The sequence below is a fragment of the Anabas testudineus genome, chromosome 10, assembly GCF_900324465.2.
Source record: "Anabas testudineus chromosome 10, fAnaTes1.2, whole genome shotgun sequence".
NCBI lineage: Eukaryota > Metazoa > Chordata > Actinopteri > Anabantiformes > Anabantidae > Anabas > Anabas testudineus.
Genome location: NC_046619.1, coordinates 10,391,568 through 10,409,366, shown reverse-complemented (window position 1 = coordinate 10,409,366; position 17,799 = coordinate 10,391,568). Strand labels below are relative to the sequence as shown.

The following is a 17,799-nucleotide window of genomic DNA, read 5'->3' as shown; positions in this document are numbered from 1 at the left end:
AGATCAATTTGACACAAGTGAGCCTGTGATGCTGTGTGCTGTGCACCCACACACACACACACACACACACAAGTAACACGTGCAAAGCTCTCACATGCCTATCTGATTACCAGCATGATGCACATGACATGCTTTACACAATAAGGTCACACCAGTTTACAGCAGCTCCACAATATGTAAATTTCTGTTCCCACACAGCATCATTCATTTTGGCAGATCTACCAAAATTACAGGGTTGACTGTATTGACTTACAGTCAGTCATTTCTAGAAATGGCACATCTTGAAAAAAAAAAGAACAAAATAAACCTTCATCAGTCTTGCTCCCTGTGTTTTTCTATTTTATTTTCCCTCTGTCTCCCTTTTTGTCTCTCACCATCCCCTTTCTTAGCCCTCTCTTTTCTCTGCTTCCTCTACCTCTGTTTTTCTCTCTCCATCAATACAGTTGGCCAATGACAGTGCTGGGGCTGAGGAAATGGATGGTGAGTCTATTTTTAGAGCCAGGGAAGGAGGGCAAGCCAAAAGTAAGCTAGGGAGAGAGGGAGTGAGAGAGAGGGAGGGAGGAGAAGGGATGTGAAGAGAAGATAAATTTGCATTCTACTGTTGCCTCTGGTCAGAGCCAGTTGGAGCTATAGAGTGTGCTCAAGGAGAAGCAGCATCACTGGCTCGAGACACAGAATTACAGAGAAAGCAACGATACAAAGGCTGCAGATTGATATTTGCAAGAGCAGAGAGAAGAAGAAAGGATCACCTGGATTCCACAAAGACCATCTGTGAGCAGGTGAGTGCGGAAGCAAATTGTGCAGAAATACCTTACATAATTAACTGATAATACAAGAAATTAAAATAACCAGGGCGCCTGGTCTGTTCTTCAGCCCAGAGCTGTTGCCGTGGAACCATTTTTAGCTGTTGTAAACCAAAGGTGTGGTCTAAATTTAGCAACGGTTACACCTTGGAGAAACTGGGAGAGGCTGGCATTTTGGTTTGACTTGCCCTATTTTTGGCACGGAGGTCGAGACGAAAATATGTTGTGGGCTACACTCTGGGTTATAACAATATGGGGTTATATAAGAAAATACACACTGACATATTCTGTGGCTTTATATGACTGAGAATGTATTTAACAGAGTCGTCTATTTATGTTGCCTCTTGCTACTCGTTGCTAGGATTGTTTGAATTGTGGGCTGTTTACACTGCCACTCCAAAGTAAGCAGGGCATGGCGTCTGAAATGGGAAAGAGGAGAGTCAGGAAAAGAAGAGGACGGCTCGGAGTGAATGAGAAATGATTCGACCAATACACCGAAGGACAAAAATAAATAGCTGTTACTAGACTAGAACTATTCATGTGAAAAAGATCAAGATATAACAGCAAATTGACGTCATAGCAAAGACACATGAAAATGAATGTTGTGCTTTTGTTTATGTTACACGTGTACTGACTTGAACTGTGTCCTAATAAACCAGAATCTGGCATCCACAGCCATATATACAATTATCATTGTGCATGCTAATTCGATGTCCAGTGGTTTTTTTTGTTGTTGTTGTTTTGTTTTTTGTTTTTTTTTTTTGTCTGTGTGATCACAAACACTTGACAGATGTTTCTGTAAACATGACCTCTTTTCCCATTTTTTTTTCAGCTATGCGACCACGGTCTAGACTGCTGTCCAAGAGAAGACTATTGCCTACAATAACAGAGGGCACTGAGGAAACTGTGAGGGATTTGAATGAGGCCAACATGCTCCACATTACCGGTCATAGCCAGTCTGTCTCCTCAGAGGACTACCTCCTCTCCATCTGTCACCTGGCCCACCCCACATTCCCCACCAGAGACGTCTCCCCTGACAACATCCACACAAGACAGCTGGAAGCTGTGCACCAGAGGCCACGGCTGTCACGGCTCAGTGGGACTACATCAACCACCTCTGAATTCAACCCCACAGAGGAGGCACATGCCGCTGATGTACAGCAGCAAGAGGAGAAAGAACTGAATAGCAAGTTGATGTTTGGCAATTCAGACCCTCTGGAGTATCTTTATGGACACCACAATAATCTCTCCGGAGGTACAAGGCAGGCTTTTGTCAAGGGAAGGTTAACAAGGCAACACGGGAGCATATGGGATGGTCAGGCCCGCGCCAGAGCACATAGCATCCCCCATCCTTCAAGTCCAAAACTGTCGTGCCAGCGCAAGAGCAGTTGCCATGAGTTTCACACCGGCGCTAACACTTCAGGTCCAAATATCTCCCCAAAACACAGATTGGAGGGCAGGAGAAGCGTCCCCGCAGACAGAGGTGCAGAAGGGGAGAGACAGAATCCAATCATCAAACAATCCCTCATCTCCCAGTGGATCTCTGACTGCAGGTCAGCGTGGAGGGAGGCACGCGTGCGAGCCTGTATGCTGCCTGCCATTGCTGAGATATAAGTTGCAAAGGGACACTGACAGAAGGCAAAAATATCCTAATCTTTTTCAGTGCATGAGTCAACGTATATAGAAGTGTATTATGCAGCTATATATGAAGGATACAATTAAATACACTTTTGATATTGCCATTATTGTCTATCTATTGTAATATTATCAGTGTCATTATTTACTATCACAACCGTCCTACGCTTGCTGTATGCTGGTAATCCCAATTTGACAAATCTGCAAAATCTTTTTATACCTTTGAGTGTTTTGTGAACTAAGTATGAATAAATAAACCAATCTTTTATACTCCACCGACCAGTGTTATTCATCGAGCAACAATCTGTGTTTCTTCTGCATGTGTAAAACCCCATGAATTAACACCACTCTCGGCTCTACTGGTGCCAGGCGCCGGGGTTTCTATGGTAACTATCGTGGGATCCTGCACTGTGTGGAGAAACACGGGCTGAGTGAAGATGACACTGAAGCTAAACATCCAAGATGCAGGTCAATCTGTTGTTTCACTGGTACAAAAGCATTACTGGCATCCCACAGGAACAAAAACTGCAGATAGAAATGAGGTGACTACAGTGACATTACTGATTCACGCACATACATTACAGTATTTTAAATAACAAAGCGGTAGGAATGTATTTATTTCTTTAAATATAGCTGTATAACCATTAAGCGGCTTTGAATAACAACAAAAGAAACCCTTTGATGTAATTTTGAATATTAAACACTAGGGGTCAGGCATGTGTCATTCAACACTCAAAACCATCTCATGACACAGTCAAACCCTCCTTAACAAGCATAAACTATTGCTGTGGTGCTGAAGAAACTCTCACTGTGCAGTTATTTTCATTCAGACCCAGTCTCAGCCAACGAAACCTGCGCTGGCACCCACATGTTTTCGAGTCGCCTTTTTCCCATCTATGGTGCGAATGTAAAGGCACAATCAGAACCCACAACTGTGATTGTGTCAAAGGTCATGGGTAAAGGCTTTTCAAAGTACAAGGAGTCTGAATGTGTTATGTATTCACACTATTATGTTATGTGGCAAACACACTGTCAGTGTTTTACTGATATGCAGATTTGCAGATTAACACCATCATTCAAGTGATAAAATGTGTCAACTGTGGTTTGTGTGAAAGTACTATATAAAATAAAACACTGCTTTTCCAAAACCAACTTTTTTTTTCAAGGTAATTAAATTGTAAACGGGACACAGCACCATTATAGCAGGCACAGGAAGGATAGTCCCAGCTTCATTCAACTTAGGCCTCATTTTTGTCCAGTACCTTTAGTTAATATTTATTATAACTACTGTAATAATAACTTTTAACTAATAACTAATAAATTACTGATATCTGGACTCATGGGGAATTAGTCCTGAGCTGAAAGAGATCCAAATAAACAAACAAATGCTTATGCAGTAAAATATGCGCAGCCAGACAACTGGGTCAAACATGTCCCCCATGTTGTCAGGTTCCACTTTGACGAATTCAGTATTTTCTTAAACAGAAAAGATCCAGATCCCAGTAATAAAAAACAGACCTGACCTTTAAAACAGCTAGTTAGAAGCTTATTGGTGAACACAACGATGAAGACATAAGGCGGAAGATGGAAATGGCAGAACAGAAATGGGGGAAACAGACACGCTGATGGTTCCCACCGAGAGAAAGCCACCTCCAGTCTCACAGGAAAAAGTCACAATCTGGAAACTCTCGACTCGACTCGTGGAGTCATATCAAGTCAAAACTCTGTCTTTCTTTTCACACTTACCTCAGCATACTCAAATGAAAGGCAAGTCATCAGTCTCGTTTGATTTATGTTATTGAATGTGTATTTATTGCACAGTAATTCTTTACACGTGAGCACCAATTAAAATCTTCTCAGTCCATTTGAAGAATTAACTGAGGAAAAGAATCAGTTATCATGATAAACTTGATCCAGTTGGATCCATGATAAACTAGTCAGTACAAAACCGTCATGTGAAGCTGCATTCAGTGACTTTCAGTTCTGATAAAGTCAGAACTAAAAGTGTACAGTGACTGAATTCAACACCAGCCTTCCTCATGAGTCACTTCATGAGTAAAAATAAACCACAATGACTTAACTGGTGGATTAGATGGATGTATTGTAGCACATTTTCATCAGTATATTATATTTGTATATTTTCAACCAACTTAAATTAACAAGTTAAGTAAACTCTCAGAACCTAATTCATTCGACACATCACTCTAAGTTAAGGGACTTTAAATCAGAACAACTCCTGTTTAGGTTCTGACAAATCTGAAATCTTCATGTTAAGTTAATAAAAAAATATATTAGAGGATTCGATTTTACAATGTATCGTGCAGTCCGTCAAGACAGGAATTACAGTAATATAAACTGTGAAATTATGAAGTGTATAACATAAATTTGCTGAATTTCTGAAAATGAAGTAATAACAATTAAGACAGTAATTAGGTTTCAGGTTTGTCTCTGCCATGTCCATGTGGTCAAAATCTTAGGACTGCAATGACATGCATAACATAATTTTCTTTAACCATACAAATCAGGAATTATCTTAACCACACGGTGGTGGGAATCAACCATACTCAGGAACCACACAAAGAAACAATATCAAATGAATATCACATGAAACTAATATCGTCCGCATTGGCCTTCACCCTCAGCTCGGTGCCACAAAAACACTGCTCTTTGTGTAGACATGGATCAATCATGCTTTGTACACAGAAGCAGTATTTGAACAGCTGACGAAAGGTCTAAGATTGAGTGCACTTACCCATCAAATGCTGTATTTAAGTACAATTTAAGATACCTGCTGTGTTTTACTTAACTGTTTCAATTTTATGCTTTACAAGAGCACTCTTGGAAATATTGTTTTTCAGCTCCCTTGCATTTAAGTGGTATCTAGATTCATTAGACATTTACCAAAATACACTTGACACGACATACATTTGAAGAGCTCAAAAAACTAAACAAAACATACACACACACACACACACACACACACACACACACACACACACACACACATATTGTTAAATACTTAAGCAGCGGTACCAACATTTTTGGCATGACAACTTACCCCTAAAGTTTTTAGATATTAGATTAGATAATATTGGCTGTTACCAGAGAAAAATCTAATTTTAATTTTAATTTAAGTAATTTTTCCATCTAAACTTACTTAATGAGAGACTAAAATGTGACATTGTCTAGTAATTCACACAGAGAAAATCTGAGAAATGTCCAAAACTACCTGTTTTGTAACAGATTTATTTTTTAAATCTAGGTAACCATCACAAACTCCCACCCAGATTATTATTATTACCCTTTGGAACCACAATACAACATTATCTAACTGTATGTATGTAAAACACTTTAACAGCTACCAAAAAAAGAATAAAATCAGTACTTTGATTTAAGCAGGAGTTTATTTTATTGTTGTATTTGGTACTTTCAAAGATTTGAACACTCCTTACACCACAGATGTTGTATATTTTTCCATTCTATCATTTTTTAATTTACTTACACTTTTCATTTTGTCTTTCATCATAGCCTGTTTCCTGACTGCAGAAATCACTTTAAAAATGCAGTGAGAAGTGCAACCAAACCAGGCTGTTTACACAAGGTTTGCAGAGGAAGAGGCTCTGCTGACATTAGAAGTTCCTGTCGCTTCAAGCGTAGTTGAGGTCACACTTAGCTGTGGCTTTTTTAAAAAGGAAATGAATTGTTAAATATATTTAGATATGGCATGTCCCTCATATACAGAAACCGCATTTACCCCCCTCCACAGCTAATAGGGTAAAACCGAAAAGAAAATAATTTTCCATAAACCGTACTACTGGTCATATATGTAGTGAAAAACACTGCACTGATGTGAACTCGCCAGTCTAACCTATGAATACTAACTGAAGGGATTCATAAAACTTTCAAGCTTGCTAAGTGGAGCCTGTTTGTCAGAATGAAATTAGATTGCTTCAAAGGTGGTAGCAGTAAACAGTTAAACCATAATTCCCCTGTTAACTCTTTGTGATTTTTCTACATTCCAATGTTTGTGCTGTAATAGTAATTAACATGTTGTCTTTCTATACAGCTTTTACAGAAGTCACACTTGCTAACCACCTGACTATAGTTTTTTGTTCTGTACCGTATGTGGCAAGAAATGAAACTCCCTTTTGCTGCTCTTCATTGCCAGGGAAGACCCCTATGTCTTAAATTAGTCCAGAACTTTTGAATTTATTAAACAAAGAAATGAAAATGCCTTGAAAATGCAATTTAGCTGAACTGAAGTTTAATGATCAGGTTAATGTCGTAAAGACACAGTCAATACGTATTTTATTTTGTTTTAGGATTTTCACCTATTTGATATGAAGAACTCGGAGCCGTGGTCACTGAAGTCGTGCAGTCAGTGCAAAGACAACAATAGAAGCTGCTTCCAGGATTTTTTGATTCAAACTGTTTGTGATTTCAGCATTAATAAAATAAAATAACAATATTTTATTTTTATGAAAAAAAAACTATTCTGACATTTTTAAAGACACATAGTATATATCATGACTGGGCAACTCTTAAGCAATGCATGCTGGGAAGTCAGCTAGTTTTTTTTTTTTTTAAACTTCAGTCAATAGATAGATAGTGAGTGAACTCCCAGCACTGTATTCAATCAACTAATTTCAATTTGAAACAATAACCAATGTTTATAAGTTGTAAATGGACCCAAATATTAAAGCTATACATACATATTAATTTTAAATTACTATACCTTATACATTTGCATTGAGTTAATAAGAAAATTGTCGTTGAGTCAGCTAAATTCCTGTATAATTTCTACAGTGTGCTCAAAAAAACCTGAAAAAACCCTCTGGATTATCTCAAGATGCAGAGTCACAGTGCTGAAAGGACCACATTACAAAATAACACACATTGTAGTTTCCAGCCTTGTGAACAGTGATTTGCAGCAATACACATAGTTTTGATATAACTTATATTCTTTGATACAACTTGAATTCTTCACACTTAAGCCTCTGTTTTGTTTTTATTTCAGCTTTGTGGCCTAAATGTAAGAGAAAGGAGAAGGCAACTAAAATTACAGAAGGATAAAACTAGTTGGTATTTCACTTTGTTAAGAAAAGTGAAAGAGGACATGCAAGTGAAACTCACATTAAGACTAAACTTTCTGGTGAAAATACACATTTTCTTTCAACCACGTGACTTTAGAAGAACATATCACTTCAGATCTACTGTAAGTGATTGTGGTTCCTTTGGTTTGTCAAATAGAGTCAAATACAGATTTTAATCAGAGACACATATACAGAGGTACAGATCCAATTGATAAGAATGATATTACTGATTTATTTGCACCACAAATGTCACAAGAGAGAAACTGCTATGAAAGCCATGACAGTGGAAAGAACTGAAAAAAACCTTCATTTTTTTCCATGCAGTAACACGTTTGATTTCATGCAGTGCACCCTAAAGGTGTTAACCACGGATGCACACAAATTATATCAGAGCCTCATCTTACAAAGATCACCAGCCTACACTTGCCATTTTAAAGTCCACCTATGTGAAAACTTAATGTACAAATACAACTAAAAACTTTTTATACCGAGTCGGTCAGAGAGTTAAGAACGGCCCTTAACGTACTGACAAGTAGCTAACTTTATATTTTTTTACTTTGTTACTTAAAAAAATATATAACAAGCATGCTAAAATAAAGAGGTTCAATAAATATGTTTTTCTCTCTAAGATAGAAGTTCAATTCAGTTGTCTTGATTATTTTTGCTCAGTAGTGATAATAATTATAATGTATATGTATAACTGCTTGTGCAGGTTAAAGGATCCAACCAGTTCAGACTACTTTCATTGTTTGCTTGTTTGTTTTTAAAAAGAACCATTTTTTCTTTTAAATCATTTTAGTGCGCTAAAGTAAATTAATAAAACTCCTAACTAGAAAGGAGAGTGTGGGGGGTGAGCTGTTTTTCCTGTGGTTTCTGAAGTTTCACTTTCCACTTGTAAAAAATTCCCTTGATGAAAGGAAGGATGAGGTATGTGGCTGAAGAGCGTATTTAAGGCGACCCTCACAGCTTCTACCCCTCACAGCGCTTCTGTCTACCAGCTTTGTTTTCTTTGACTTCAGCTGATTTTTATAGCTGCACTTCATCTTTTTCCAGCACTGTTGACATCTTGAGAAAACCAACAATGTCCAGCATCATCAAACTGTTTCTGCTCCTGGCTGCCGTTGTCTGCATCTCTAAAGCTCAACGTAAGTTTTTATCTAGGTTTCTTCCTGTTGCGCTCAGACATACGATGAAGCTATTTTTGATATATGCTGATGTTAGTAGCTGTTTAAAATGTAAAAATTACGTTAATTTTTTCCCTTTCCCTTTTTTTCTAGTCAATGAATCAGGACAGCAGTGTCTGTGTCAGCGTGTCCGGAAAAGCATCAGCGCAAGATCTGAAATCAAGGACATCCAGATCTACCCGGCAACCGTCTTCTGTAACAAAGTGGAGATTGTGTAAGATACTCTTTTTTTTTTTTAAGAATGTGGGAATACTTGATATTATCTTATTATTTTGTAATATTTCAATGACAAGACTTTGAACCGTTAATGTAGGGTAACTAATTCCTGCTACAATGACAGTAACATTTAAAAGCACAGTGATTTAAAAGTGTACTTTTAAAGGCAGATAACAATCTCTGTTTACCTAAATCCCTTTAAATTAACTTATCTCTATTGTCCATTTCAACAGAGTGACCATGAACAGCGGCCTTCGCTACTGCCTGGACCCTCAGCTGAAAGCAGTGAAAAAGATTCTGGTTAACATCATGTGAGTTTAACTACTGACCACAGTTTATGTTTCAGAATAACCACCATACGGCATTTCATAGAAACGCTTTCTCCACACTGTAATGTTTCTAATGCGTTCGTTTTTTGTCATTTCCTAAAGGCAAAAGAAAAGCACTCCTACAGCCTAACCAGCTGAGCCGCTTGGCCCAACATGAAGCTCTGACCTTACCACTGCCGAAGGCACTTTCCTCGAATGTCGACATATGAATGGAACTTTCAGTCTATTTATCTTGTATTTATACCAACTTCTACTTTATTTCCTCTCATCTGCTTTTGTAAATAAATATGTGTTGTGAAATGTTTTATTCATTATTACAATTTCTCTTAAAAGAATAATAAAGACATTGTATTTGTAAATGTTTTCTGTTTCATTTGTATCCTATATCTATAGTGCTGTCACGTAAGGTTGATAAAATATATAAGTATAAAATACAGTATATCTGTCAGTTGATATACTGTGATGTCAGGCAGGCTTTCCAGGGGTGTCACAGGCCACCTCCATCATTTGATTGGCCGGAGTCAGAAGGCGGAAAGTACTTGGCTTATGACTGTAAATGAAAGTACAACCTTCAGCCCAAGGAGAACTGACCGAATGGAAATGGAATTTCCTTCATTTCAGTCATGCACCCTTTGGTGCGCCTCTTTGGCCACCCCGTTCAAAATGCCTTGCGCCGCCCCTGCGCCGGGCATGAAACATCAGAGGGTGTCACAGTTATTTGGATCTTACTTATGTATTAGATGGCAGCAGAGGACACCAACGGGTGCAGACTCCAGCAAAACAGGGTCAATGACCCTCCACCGCTATCATGTGAACTGTGACGGGGGGCGGCTCAGCTCAGGCGAGTCTCATAGGATGATCCACTACACCCGTCACACGCTCCATACATTTACCTTAACTTAACCTTTACCTCAACTTTAGGTTGAGGCCTATTGACTCCACGAACGAGTTGAGTATCTCTAATGTGACATGTGTTTGTTTATTCACACATGTACTACTAATCAAACCCTTAAATCCAGTGTTTTCCTCACACGTGTTGCCGCCGTTGCGCACAAAAGCGCAGCACTTGACATATAACTCTCTTGCATTACAGTCGTTCCCTGACTGACATGCTGCGGGGCTTTTAAGTTTGGGATCATCACTTCCGCCGGCTGCGTTGCCGGCTGCCTTCACCCATATGGTGCGGTCGTCTGAGCTGTCTGTTGACTCTGTGCATGTCCAAAAGTCATGGATGAACTGACCGGTCTGCAGCTCCACCGCGTTTGTTCGTTCAGTCTGTCAAACGCGTCCGGCTCTGACAGAGAAAACACTGCGGCTATGGAGTAATCTCAGCAGGAGAGAGGAAGAAATACTGTCAGGTCAGTGTTATGTAGCATGCATAATAATAAACCACTGTCCTTCATGTAAACGCTGGAAATGATAAGCAATATTTAATAAGACAAGTGCAGACTGCAGTTAAGTTTGATGCATGCAGAAATTATGACACGTCATGATATTCGGCTTTAAATACTTGAGTAGTCTCCAGGAAACATTCCTATATCCGAATTGTTGCTGTTGTTATAATTATAGTTGGTAGCTTCTTCTGTCAGGCGTTATTCCCACACGCCCATGGTGTGACTTCGGTTCCTGTTTTGCAAGTCACGGTATTTGGCTTCCTATGGTGCTGACGTGAGCTGCAGATAGATCCGCTGTCTGTCTGTCTGTCTGTCTCAATAGTAGACCAGACTGGAAAATACCTCGCACCTGAAACAGTAAATCTGACTTCTTTCTGAATCTAGACTGTGCTTATTTCCAGACGATCATGTCATTGGTCAGTGGAGAGAAGAAGAGAAAGGCTGATTTTAATGTGAATCTCAGATAAAGCTGGAATACTGCACTGATAAGAGTCTTACAGGTTGATCCTAGCACAAGACGACCATGTATGTTTACACTATGAGTTGACTTCATTGCAGGATATAATCAGTTGCAACCTATTAAACAGACAACATGTATTTCTACAGGTTTCATTTCCGTTTCACTTTGAGTTTGGCTTTTTTTTTTTTTTTTTTTTGCTGACGTAGCTGGTATGTGAGGACTGACTAAATCTGATAGCCCATAATTGATAGTGCTGTAATAGGACGTTGGTTCTATTTGAAGCAGGTCAGAAAGGGGACACCATGCACTGTGCACAGTACATACAACTTAACCAAGGCAGTAGGGGCAGGACTTATGTGGTGTTGCACTACACAGTTTGAACCCATAGGCACAGCCCTGTCTATCTGTCTATTGATCCTGTAACCCTGTCTGATGTCATACAATGAAATGTTCATGTTTGGAGTCCAAAGTTGAGCAGAGCTGACCTGTACACTGTCAACCTGCAGGGTCTTCTGTCGTCCTTCTCTCCCTCTTGTATCAAAATGGCCTCAAGACAGGGAGATATCCCAGGTAATGCAAGCAAATGAACGGGCGCTATCTTTGCAGCTCCTACCATGTGAACTGTTTGCTGGTCATTATTCTCTTATATTCTAATTATCTTCTTTAATCCATACTTCAGCACTTGAGTCTGGCACGCCGTCGGGAATCTTTGGTGCTTTGTCGTCTCCCATTGGAATGATGCGGCGCAATACCAGCTATGACGAGCACATTGATGCCCCCATGCATTCACCACCTCCAGACATGACTGTCAACATCTTATGGAAAGACCCTGTCATCCCCCAACACAAGTTTAGAAAGATTGTAGAGGTTTGTTAACTGAAAAGTATTATAAAATACAGAATAAACTAGCTACATAACAAAATGTGAACTGGCTTGTATGGAACTTCCTCTTGGTGGCTTGGTGCATACACTAACCCGGTGCATGTTGATTTACTCACTTTGTCATTATGTAAGTGGTTAATGATAAGTGATTTAATTCTAACAGTATACAATTATGTAACTAGGATGGAGCCCATGCTGAGAAGTCACTGACTTCTGAGACAATATCACCACCGAAGTCCCCAGTGCCTGTGGTGAAAGCCAAAGCCACCTCTTTAGTGAACACACTAATGATCAGTAAGTTAACAAAACTGAGTTACTGGGAACATTAATGTTTATTTTTATTAATACTTAGTCACAGGTAATGTAAGTTAATATATCACTACATGTCTCAGAATTATGTAAGCTTCACCCAGCAGATGTCTTGGCTGCCAAATATATTAGTATCAGTGAAGTGTAGCACATTAAAACACTGACTAAATGTATCACTGTCAACTGTATGCCCATCCTCACATAGAGCAGACCCACGAGAACCTCCAGAGATTTGAGGTCCAGGCAGGACTGACAGACACTGGATATTCTCCCCGCAAGGGCCTCTCTGCCGAGGAGACCCGCTTTCACCGACTGGGTGACGGCACACTGCCAGTGAGTATGAACAAATGGGAGGTAAAATAGATTTGTCCTTAAAATAACTGAAACATATATCTTTACACATTTATGACATGCGTCAGACGTACACACTGTCATTGCTTCCTACTGGTTTATTGTGTAAAGTTTATATTTAAATGAAAAGTTGCAGTTATGACCATGCGATTAGGTATATCTGATGGTTTAAGGTAAAACGAGCATCTCTCCACACAGGATCACAAACATGTTATGATGACTGCAGGCGTAGTGCTGTGCTGTCCGTATAATTACTCATTATGAAGAGTTATATAATACCACATTGTTGTAACCTGAGTCAAATGTGGAGCATCTCGATAAACAGATTACGTCATCAGCTCTCTGCGTGTCCCATAGACTGGAGCTTCTATCGGCAGAGTTGCCAGGCAACGCCCTTAAAATGAAACGAGCCTCCTTATTTTCTGAAACGGACCAATCACCGAGCTCCTAACAAAACAGAACCCCTACAGAGGCCTGCTGTGTTGTGTACAGACTGTACCGTCTGTGTATTTTCAACCAAAATCGCCCCTTAAACGTGTTGCTGCAGCTAATAATGGACAAAATTAAGGATTCTGTCGGACTGGAACGTCAAAGAAATCTTGTCATAAAAAGGTAACGCGCTATGTCACAGACTGCTAACGATTTTGTTCAGCTATTTCGGCCGCAGAGTGGGCCGCTAGCCAAGCAATAGCTTAGCTTTGCTAGGTAGCAAAGCTGGCGTTCGAGCTAACGTTATCTTAGTTACTAATATTTTGATCTGGTAGTTATCAGCCTGACGTTACGGGAGTTTTAGTTGGGTTAAAGCATTATGGGTGTCACAAACGAGTAAATAGTGTGACATAAACTGTAACTAGCTGTCAGTGGCCCATATTGGGAAAAACGTTAGCTAGCTAGCTAGCTTACTGCGTTAGCGTTAGTGGTTACCTTAGCACCCGGTAACAAACGTCAGCGTTACGCCTGCATTTAATATTATTTAATGTGGAAACAAAGCTTTAGTAAATGGTTTTCTTCCGTAAAGATCGCCCCTACCACTGTGGTAGTTTTGTTTTTCACTCTGTCTAGGCAACTGTTGTTGTGTCTACCTTAGTGTTAACATTAACCTCACTTTGCTTAGGGAAACTATTCAGTTTGTGCCTATTAAGTAATGTCACCATATTCAACATTGAAGATTAAAGAAACTTTATTAATCCCAGAGGGAAATTGTTGGGACTAGATCCACTTGCCCTTTGACAATTTGGCTGATGTAAAACATAAACACACTGGTCACACTCTTGCCTCAGTCGTGCTTACATTATGTAATAACAAAATAAACCGAATATAAGTAATAAATACATGAGATGATGAAATGCAGACATGAGACGCATGTGGCATGTTTTTGTTTTGCTTTTTCTCTCTCCACTGCAGTTCTCCGTTGCTTTATAAGTCACACACAAATTAGTTCATTTGCCAACATGTTGTCCTGGTTTGAAATATTCTGGCTCGGATCCAGCAGGACTGGAGCAGTTATGAAATCGAACAGGATACTAACCCAAATAGTAGGCAGGAGATTAAAGGTTGCAAAGTTTCTCCTTGTTATTCATTTGCAATACAGCCACTGCCCTAAGCAGAATGCAGGACCAAATATACAAGATACATATGACTTTGGAGAGACATTCAGTCTATGGACAAGAATATGCACACATTAAATGGAGACTCAACATCGATAATATTCTTCAAGAGATCATTGCTGAAATAAACCTAAATTTCAAGGCAAGTAAGGTTAATTGTGTATTTGGGTCATTGAAGTAGACGAGACTGCTAGCTTTTGCACATTTATTGATTATCTATTAGCAAAACAGACACACTTTTATTTTCCTTGTAACCGGTGGTTTTGCTTATGTTGCAAGTAGAGCAACCACCTTTTGAGTGAGGTTTAAGGGTTTTTTTTTTTTTAAGTAATTGCAGTAATGGTCTTTTAATATTATATCTTATCTTATAGACTAGTCCTTTTTGTCTCTTTATCTCACCACTCTTATCATAAGGACACAGGTTATAGACTTTAAGAATCTGTGACGCATGTTATTATTTTTGATCTGTATGTCCAGAACAACACTGCTGACCTTTAGTATTTTATGTTCAATCGGTGTCTGCTCTTTAAAAAGGATCAATGCTCTGACATACATGACGCAAACTGTGCTGATAGTCTAAAATGGACATGTGGAGTATATAAGTCAAAAAAGAACAACCTGGCCACAGTTTGAGTACAGGATGAGTCTGGAAAAGTGGAATTCATTAATTCATTGTTTTAACTACTTTTTTGTTTTTGTTGTTTTGTGTTTTTTTTTTTTTTTTTTTTTTTTTTTCCCTGTGCAGAAGTTGAGAATGCCAAGCGGGGACTTCAAGGAGGACCGGCTTACAACATCAGCACAATCCACCCCAAGTGGCACCCCCTCTGTCACCCCTAGCGTCACCCCCTGTGTCACCCCCTGTGTCAGTCCCCACTCATCACCGACTGTTAGTCGCAGGTAGGCACTGTAACAAGATACCTTCCGATAATGTACTTTATATACATTCATATAATATTCTATAATTGTATAATACAACTTCCGAAGATATCAATTGTAATATGTTGCACCCATGACATGTTAGCTTATATGTTCATACACTTTATACATACAGGAACTGGTTCCACCTAGGTCCTGCTCCTTTTCTTGCAACCCCAGAGCTCAGTCCAAGCCTCAGCACAGATATGGGAGGAAATGAAGGAGGAGGAGGAGACAGGTGGAGCTTCTTTGGAACTCGGTCTGTGGTACAGAAGTCCCCCACTGACCCGGGCTCTGACACTAGCACAGGTGAGAGATTTACACCCAGTTCTGTGTCTGGATCAATACAGTAATGTACAGTAAATGGTAAAAATGTTCAGAGCAGTAGGATGAATCTTGTGGCCCGACAAATTCTGGTAAAGCCCTAAATTTAAAATTTATCATTTTATTTTATTTATTTATTATTTTGTTTGTTTATTTATTTATTTATTCTTTTTAAGGTTGCGGGCTATGTTGAAGCCACCAACTGCAATCCAATTGCAACATTAATATTAGACAAATGTTTTCAGATGGATGCAGTTTATTAGTTTGCCACACCTATCAGTGATGTCATGGAGTCCTGGACCTGTACATCACAGCAGCAAACTGAGGCCTCTGGATGTCAGAAAACAGGCTTTCAGAGGGTGTGGGTGGGCAGGGAAGAAAAGAACCTCGATGACGCAATGGAGCCTCTAAACGGGCTCAACAGAAAGGCGAGTTAATGTGGCAGAAAGGCCAGACATGTCTGGAATAGCAGCAGGACAGAGAGGACTGAACGCTGTAGATGTTTTTAGACAGCAGAAATGATGAGTTTTATGAGTATGTAAAGAAACCAAGTTATGAAGTTAGGAACCTGATCTGCAGCTCTCTTCGTTTGTAAACTCTAATTGTACACACTTGTGGATTGCTTTTCTTTTTTTAATCATTCAAATTTGAGTGGGTGGTTAAAAACACACTTTCCGGTTGTGAAGCAAGCTCAGAAGATATAATTATTACAGTTTTCTATAACTGCTAGATTTAATTGATTGATGGCAATATTTACCACTTGCTCCTTTCTCCTCCAGGCTTTTCACTGCAGTCCTATTTTGGCCTGCAGAAGTCCTCTACCATGGATGGCACAAACACCCAGGTCAACCTCAAGGTGGAAGACCCTGTTAACTTCATGCCCCCCAAGATTGAAATCTCGGGCGTTGAGTCCAAGCAGGCCCCCCAACGACCACACAAACTGAAACCTCGGGACATGAATGTTTTAACACCTTCGGGCTTCTGAAGCCAGAGTAGCTGTGTAGTTCCACCTCTTTCCTACATCCTCAGTAGTTCTCCCGTCTGTTTGCTCGTTTTCTTTCCTGCCTTCCTCTGTCCCTTCTGCCTTCCTTTAAATTTACCAAGGCTGAGAGGACTGAAGACCGTCTGTAGTATTGGCTCACCAGCCCTGGAGACATTACTGCACAGTTATTCTCCCAGCAGACCTGCTCAGATGAATCACTGTCTTCTGTTCGCCTACATCATCCCCTTCCTGTCTATTCCAAATCAGTGGTCCAAATAAAACACGAAATGAAGTAACTTCTTTTGTCATCCCAAAAGATGTTGCTGCTTTGTTTTGCTATTCTTGTGTCACATAGCGGGTGCACTGGCATGCATTCCCCTGCTGTCCTCGCTCCACTGTCAGTGATGGCATGGGATTGAAGTCGTCGAAATATCTTTTGCTTTTTAAAATAGTCTTTTGCTAAGGTTGAACACTTTAGCCTTGCCTCTCAAACTAAAGCTGCCCAACTATTTCAGTTTGTAATGCTCTGTTGCCATTTGTATCGTTTGTTTTATTATAAATAAGCTCACAGGTTTGTAGCTGTATAATGCTTTTCTCTGTTAGCATGCAGAGAGTATAGTGTGGTATGATTGATATTGTGCCTAAGCTTGTGGAGTGTTTGCTTTGGGCATTTGTGCCATCAAGATTGCGCTTTAGTTTTTTATATGGAGGAGCATCTTATTTTCTTTTTTGACAGAGTATGACTGCAGACCTGAAGTGATTTTTATCGTTAATATTATTATTTGAACTTGTACGTTTTAATATTGTTATGCTTTATATCAACATTTTTCATTCTAAATAGTAGGTAGTAGTTTGCGTTTACACAGCATCACACTATTGTTTCAACATGCCATAAAATGCAAAGTGTTTTCTTTACCTGTCACAATCCAAGAATCTCTGCTGTTTTTATTTGAAAAGTTGATCTATTGCAAGTAATTGCACAAGGGAGGTTGTCTCCCTCTTACTTCTGTAAATAAAAACTAACAGTAATAAGCAAAAAGTGGTACTTTTATCTCTTGTTGGGGGGGAAATCTATTTAAACACTCAATGAACCCAGTATTAGGAAGTTGTGAAATTTCTTTATGTATATTTTCTTTTAATGTAGTGGGGGTTCATGTCTTGTCTTTGGATATGACGACCTTCTAATTCTAATTTCTTGCATATTTAAAAAATTCATAAAACACAGAATGAGTGGAGGATTATCAGTACACACTTCATCATGAATGAATAGTTTTTTATTACATTAGACTTGTACAACTCAAAAATGTGCCCGTTC

General features: G+C 39.3%; 3 protein-coding genes across 4 annotated transcripts; all 3 read left to right on the top strand.

Moving 5' to 3' along the window:
• The first annotated feature begins 637 nt into the window (after positions 1-637).
• On the top strand, positions 638-2,676 carry si:dkeyp-72g9.4. The gene is made up of 2 exons (XM_026358150.1): positions 638-779; positions 1,636-2,676. Exon 2 carries the CDS (start codon positions 1,638-1,640, stop codon positions 2,415-2,417), a length of 780 nt encoding a protein of 259 aa, XP_026213935.1. The 5' UTR covers positions 638-779; positions 1,636-1,637; the 3' UTR covers positions 2,418-2,676.
• Positions 2,677-8,497: 5,821 nt separating this feature from the next.
• Positions 8,498-9,601, top strand: LOC113160632 (C-X-C motif chemokine 6-like). Its single transcript, XM_026357981.1, has 4 exons — positions 8,498-8,676; positions 8,809-8,929; positions 9,165-9,242; positions 9,363-9,601. Exons 1-4 carry the CDS (start codon positions 8,613-8,615, stop codon positions 9,388-9,390), a joined length of 291 nt encoding a protein of 96 aa, XP_026213766.1. The 5' UTR covers positions 8,498-8,612; the 3' UTR covers positions 9,391-9,601.
• Positions 9,602-9,993: 392 nt separating this feature from the next.
• kiaa1191 (KIAA1191 ortholog) lies at positions 9,994-17,523 on the top strand. 2 transcript variants are annotated; one of them, XM_026358156.1, is made up of 9 exons: positions 9,994-10,208; positions 10,354-10,618; positions 11,621-11,684; positions 11,794-11,981; positions 12,179-12,290; positions 12,511-12,638; positions 15,009-15,160; positions 15,315-15,487; positions 16,282-17,523. In XM_026358156.1, exons 3-9 carry the CDS (start codon positions 11,657-11,659, stop codon positions 16,485-16,487), a joined length of 987 nt encoding a protein of 328 aa, XP_026213941.1. In that variant the 5' UTR covers positions 9,994-10,208; positions 10,354-10,618; positions 11,621-11,656; the 3' UTR covers positions 16,488-17,523. The 2 variants fall into 2 exon arrangements, with proteins under 2 accessions (XP_026213941.1, XP_026213942.1); XM_026358157.2 differs by lacking the exon at positions 9,994-10,208 and having other exon boundaries at positions 10,346-10,618.
• The last annotated feature ends 276 nt before the right edge of the window (positions 17,524-17,799 follow it).

Excerpts from the sequence above, each read along its gene's own strand:
- si:dkeyp-72g9.4 (XM_026358150.1), top strand. The coding sequence starts at position 1,638 with ATGCGACCACGGTCTAGACTGCTGTCCAAGAGAAGACTATTGCCTACA.
- LOC113160632 (XM_026357981.1), top strand. The coding sequence starts at position 8,613 with ATGTCCAGCATCATCAAACTGTTTCTGCTCCTGGCTGCCGTTGTCTGC. Across the intron at positions 8,677-8,808 it reads CTGCATCTCTAAAGCTCAAC|TCAATGAATCAGGACAGCAG; the intron begins GTAAGTTTTTAT and ends CTTTTTTTCTAG. Across the intron at positions 8,930-9,164 it reads TGTAACAAAGTGGAGATTGT|AGTGACCATGAACAGCGGCC; the intron begins GTAAGATACTCT and ends CCATTTCAACAG.
- kiaa1191 (XM_026358156.1), top strand. The coding sequence starts at position 11,657 with ATGGCCTCAAGACAGGGAGATATCCCAG. Across the intron at positions 11,982-12,178 it reads AGTTTAGAAAGATTGTAGAG|GATGGAGCCCATGCTGAGAA; the intron begins GTTTGTTAACTG and ends TTATGTAACTAG. Across the intron at positions 15,161-15,314 it reads TCACCGACTGTTAGTCGCAG|GAACTGGTTCCACCTAGGTC; the intron begins GTAGGCACTGTA and ends TTATACATACAG.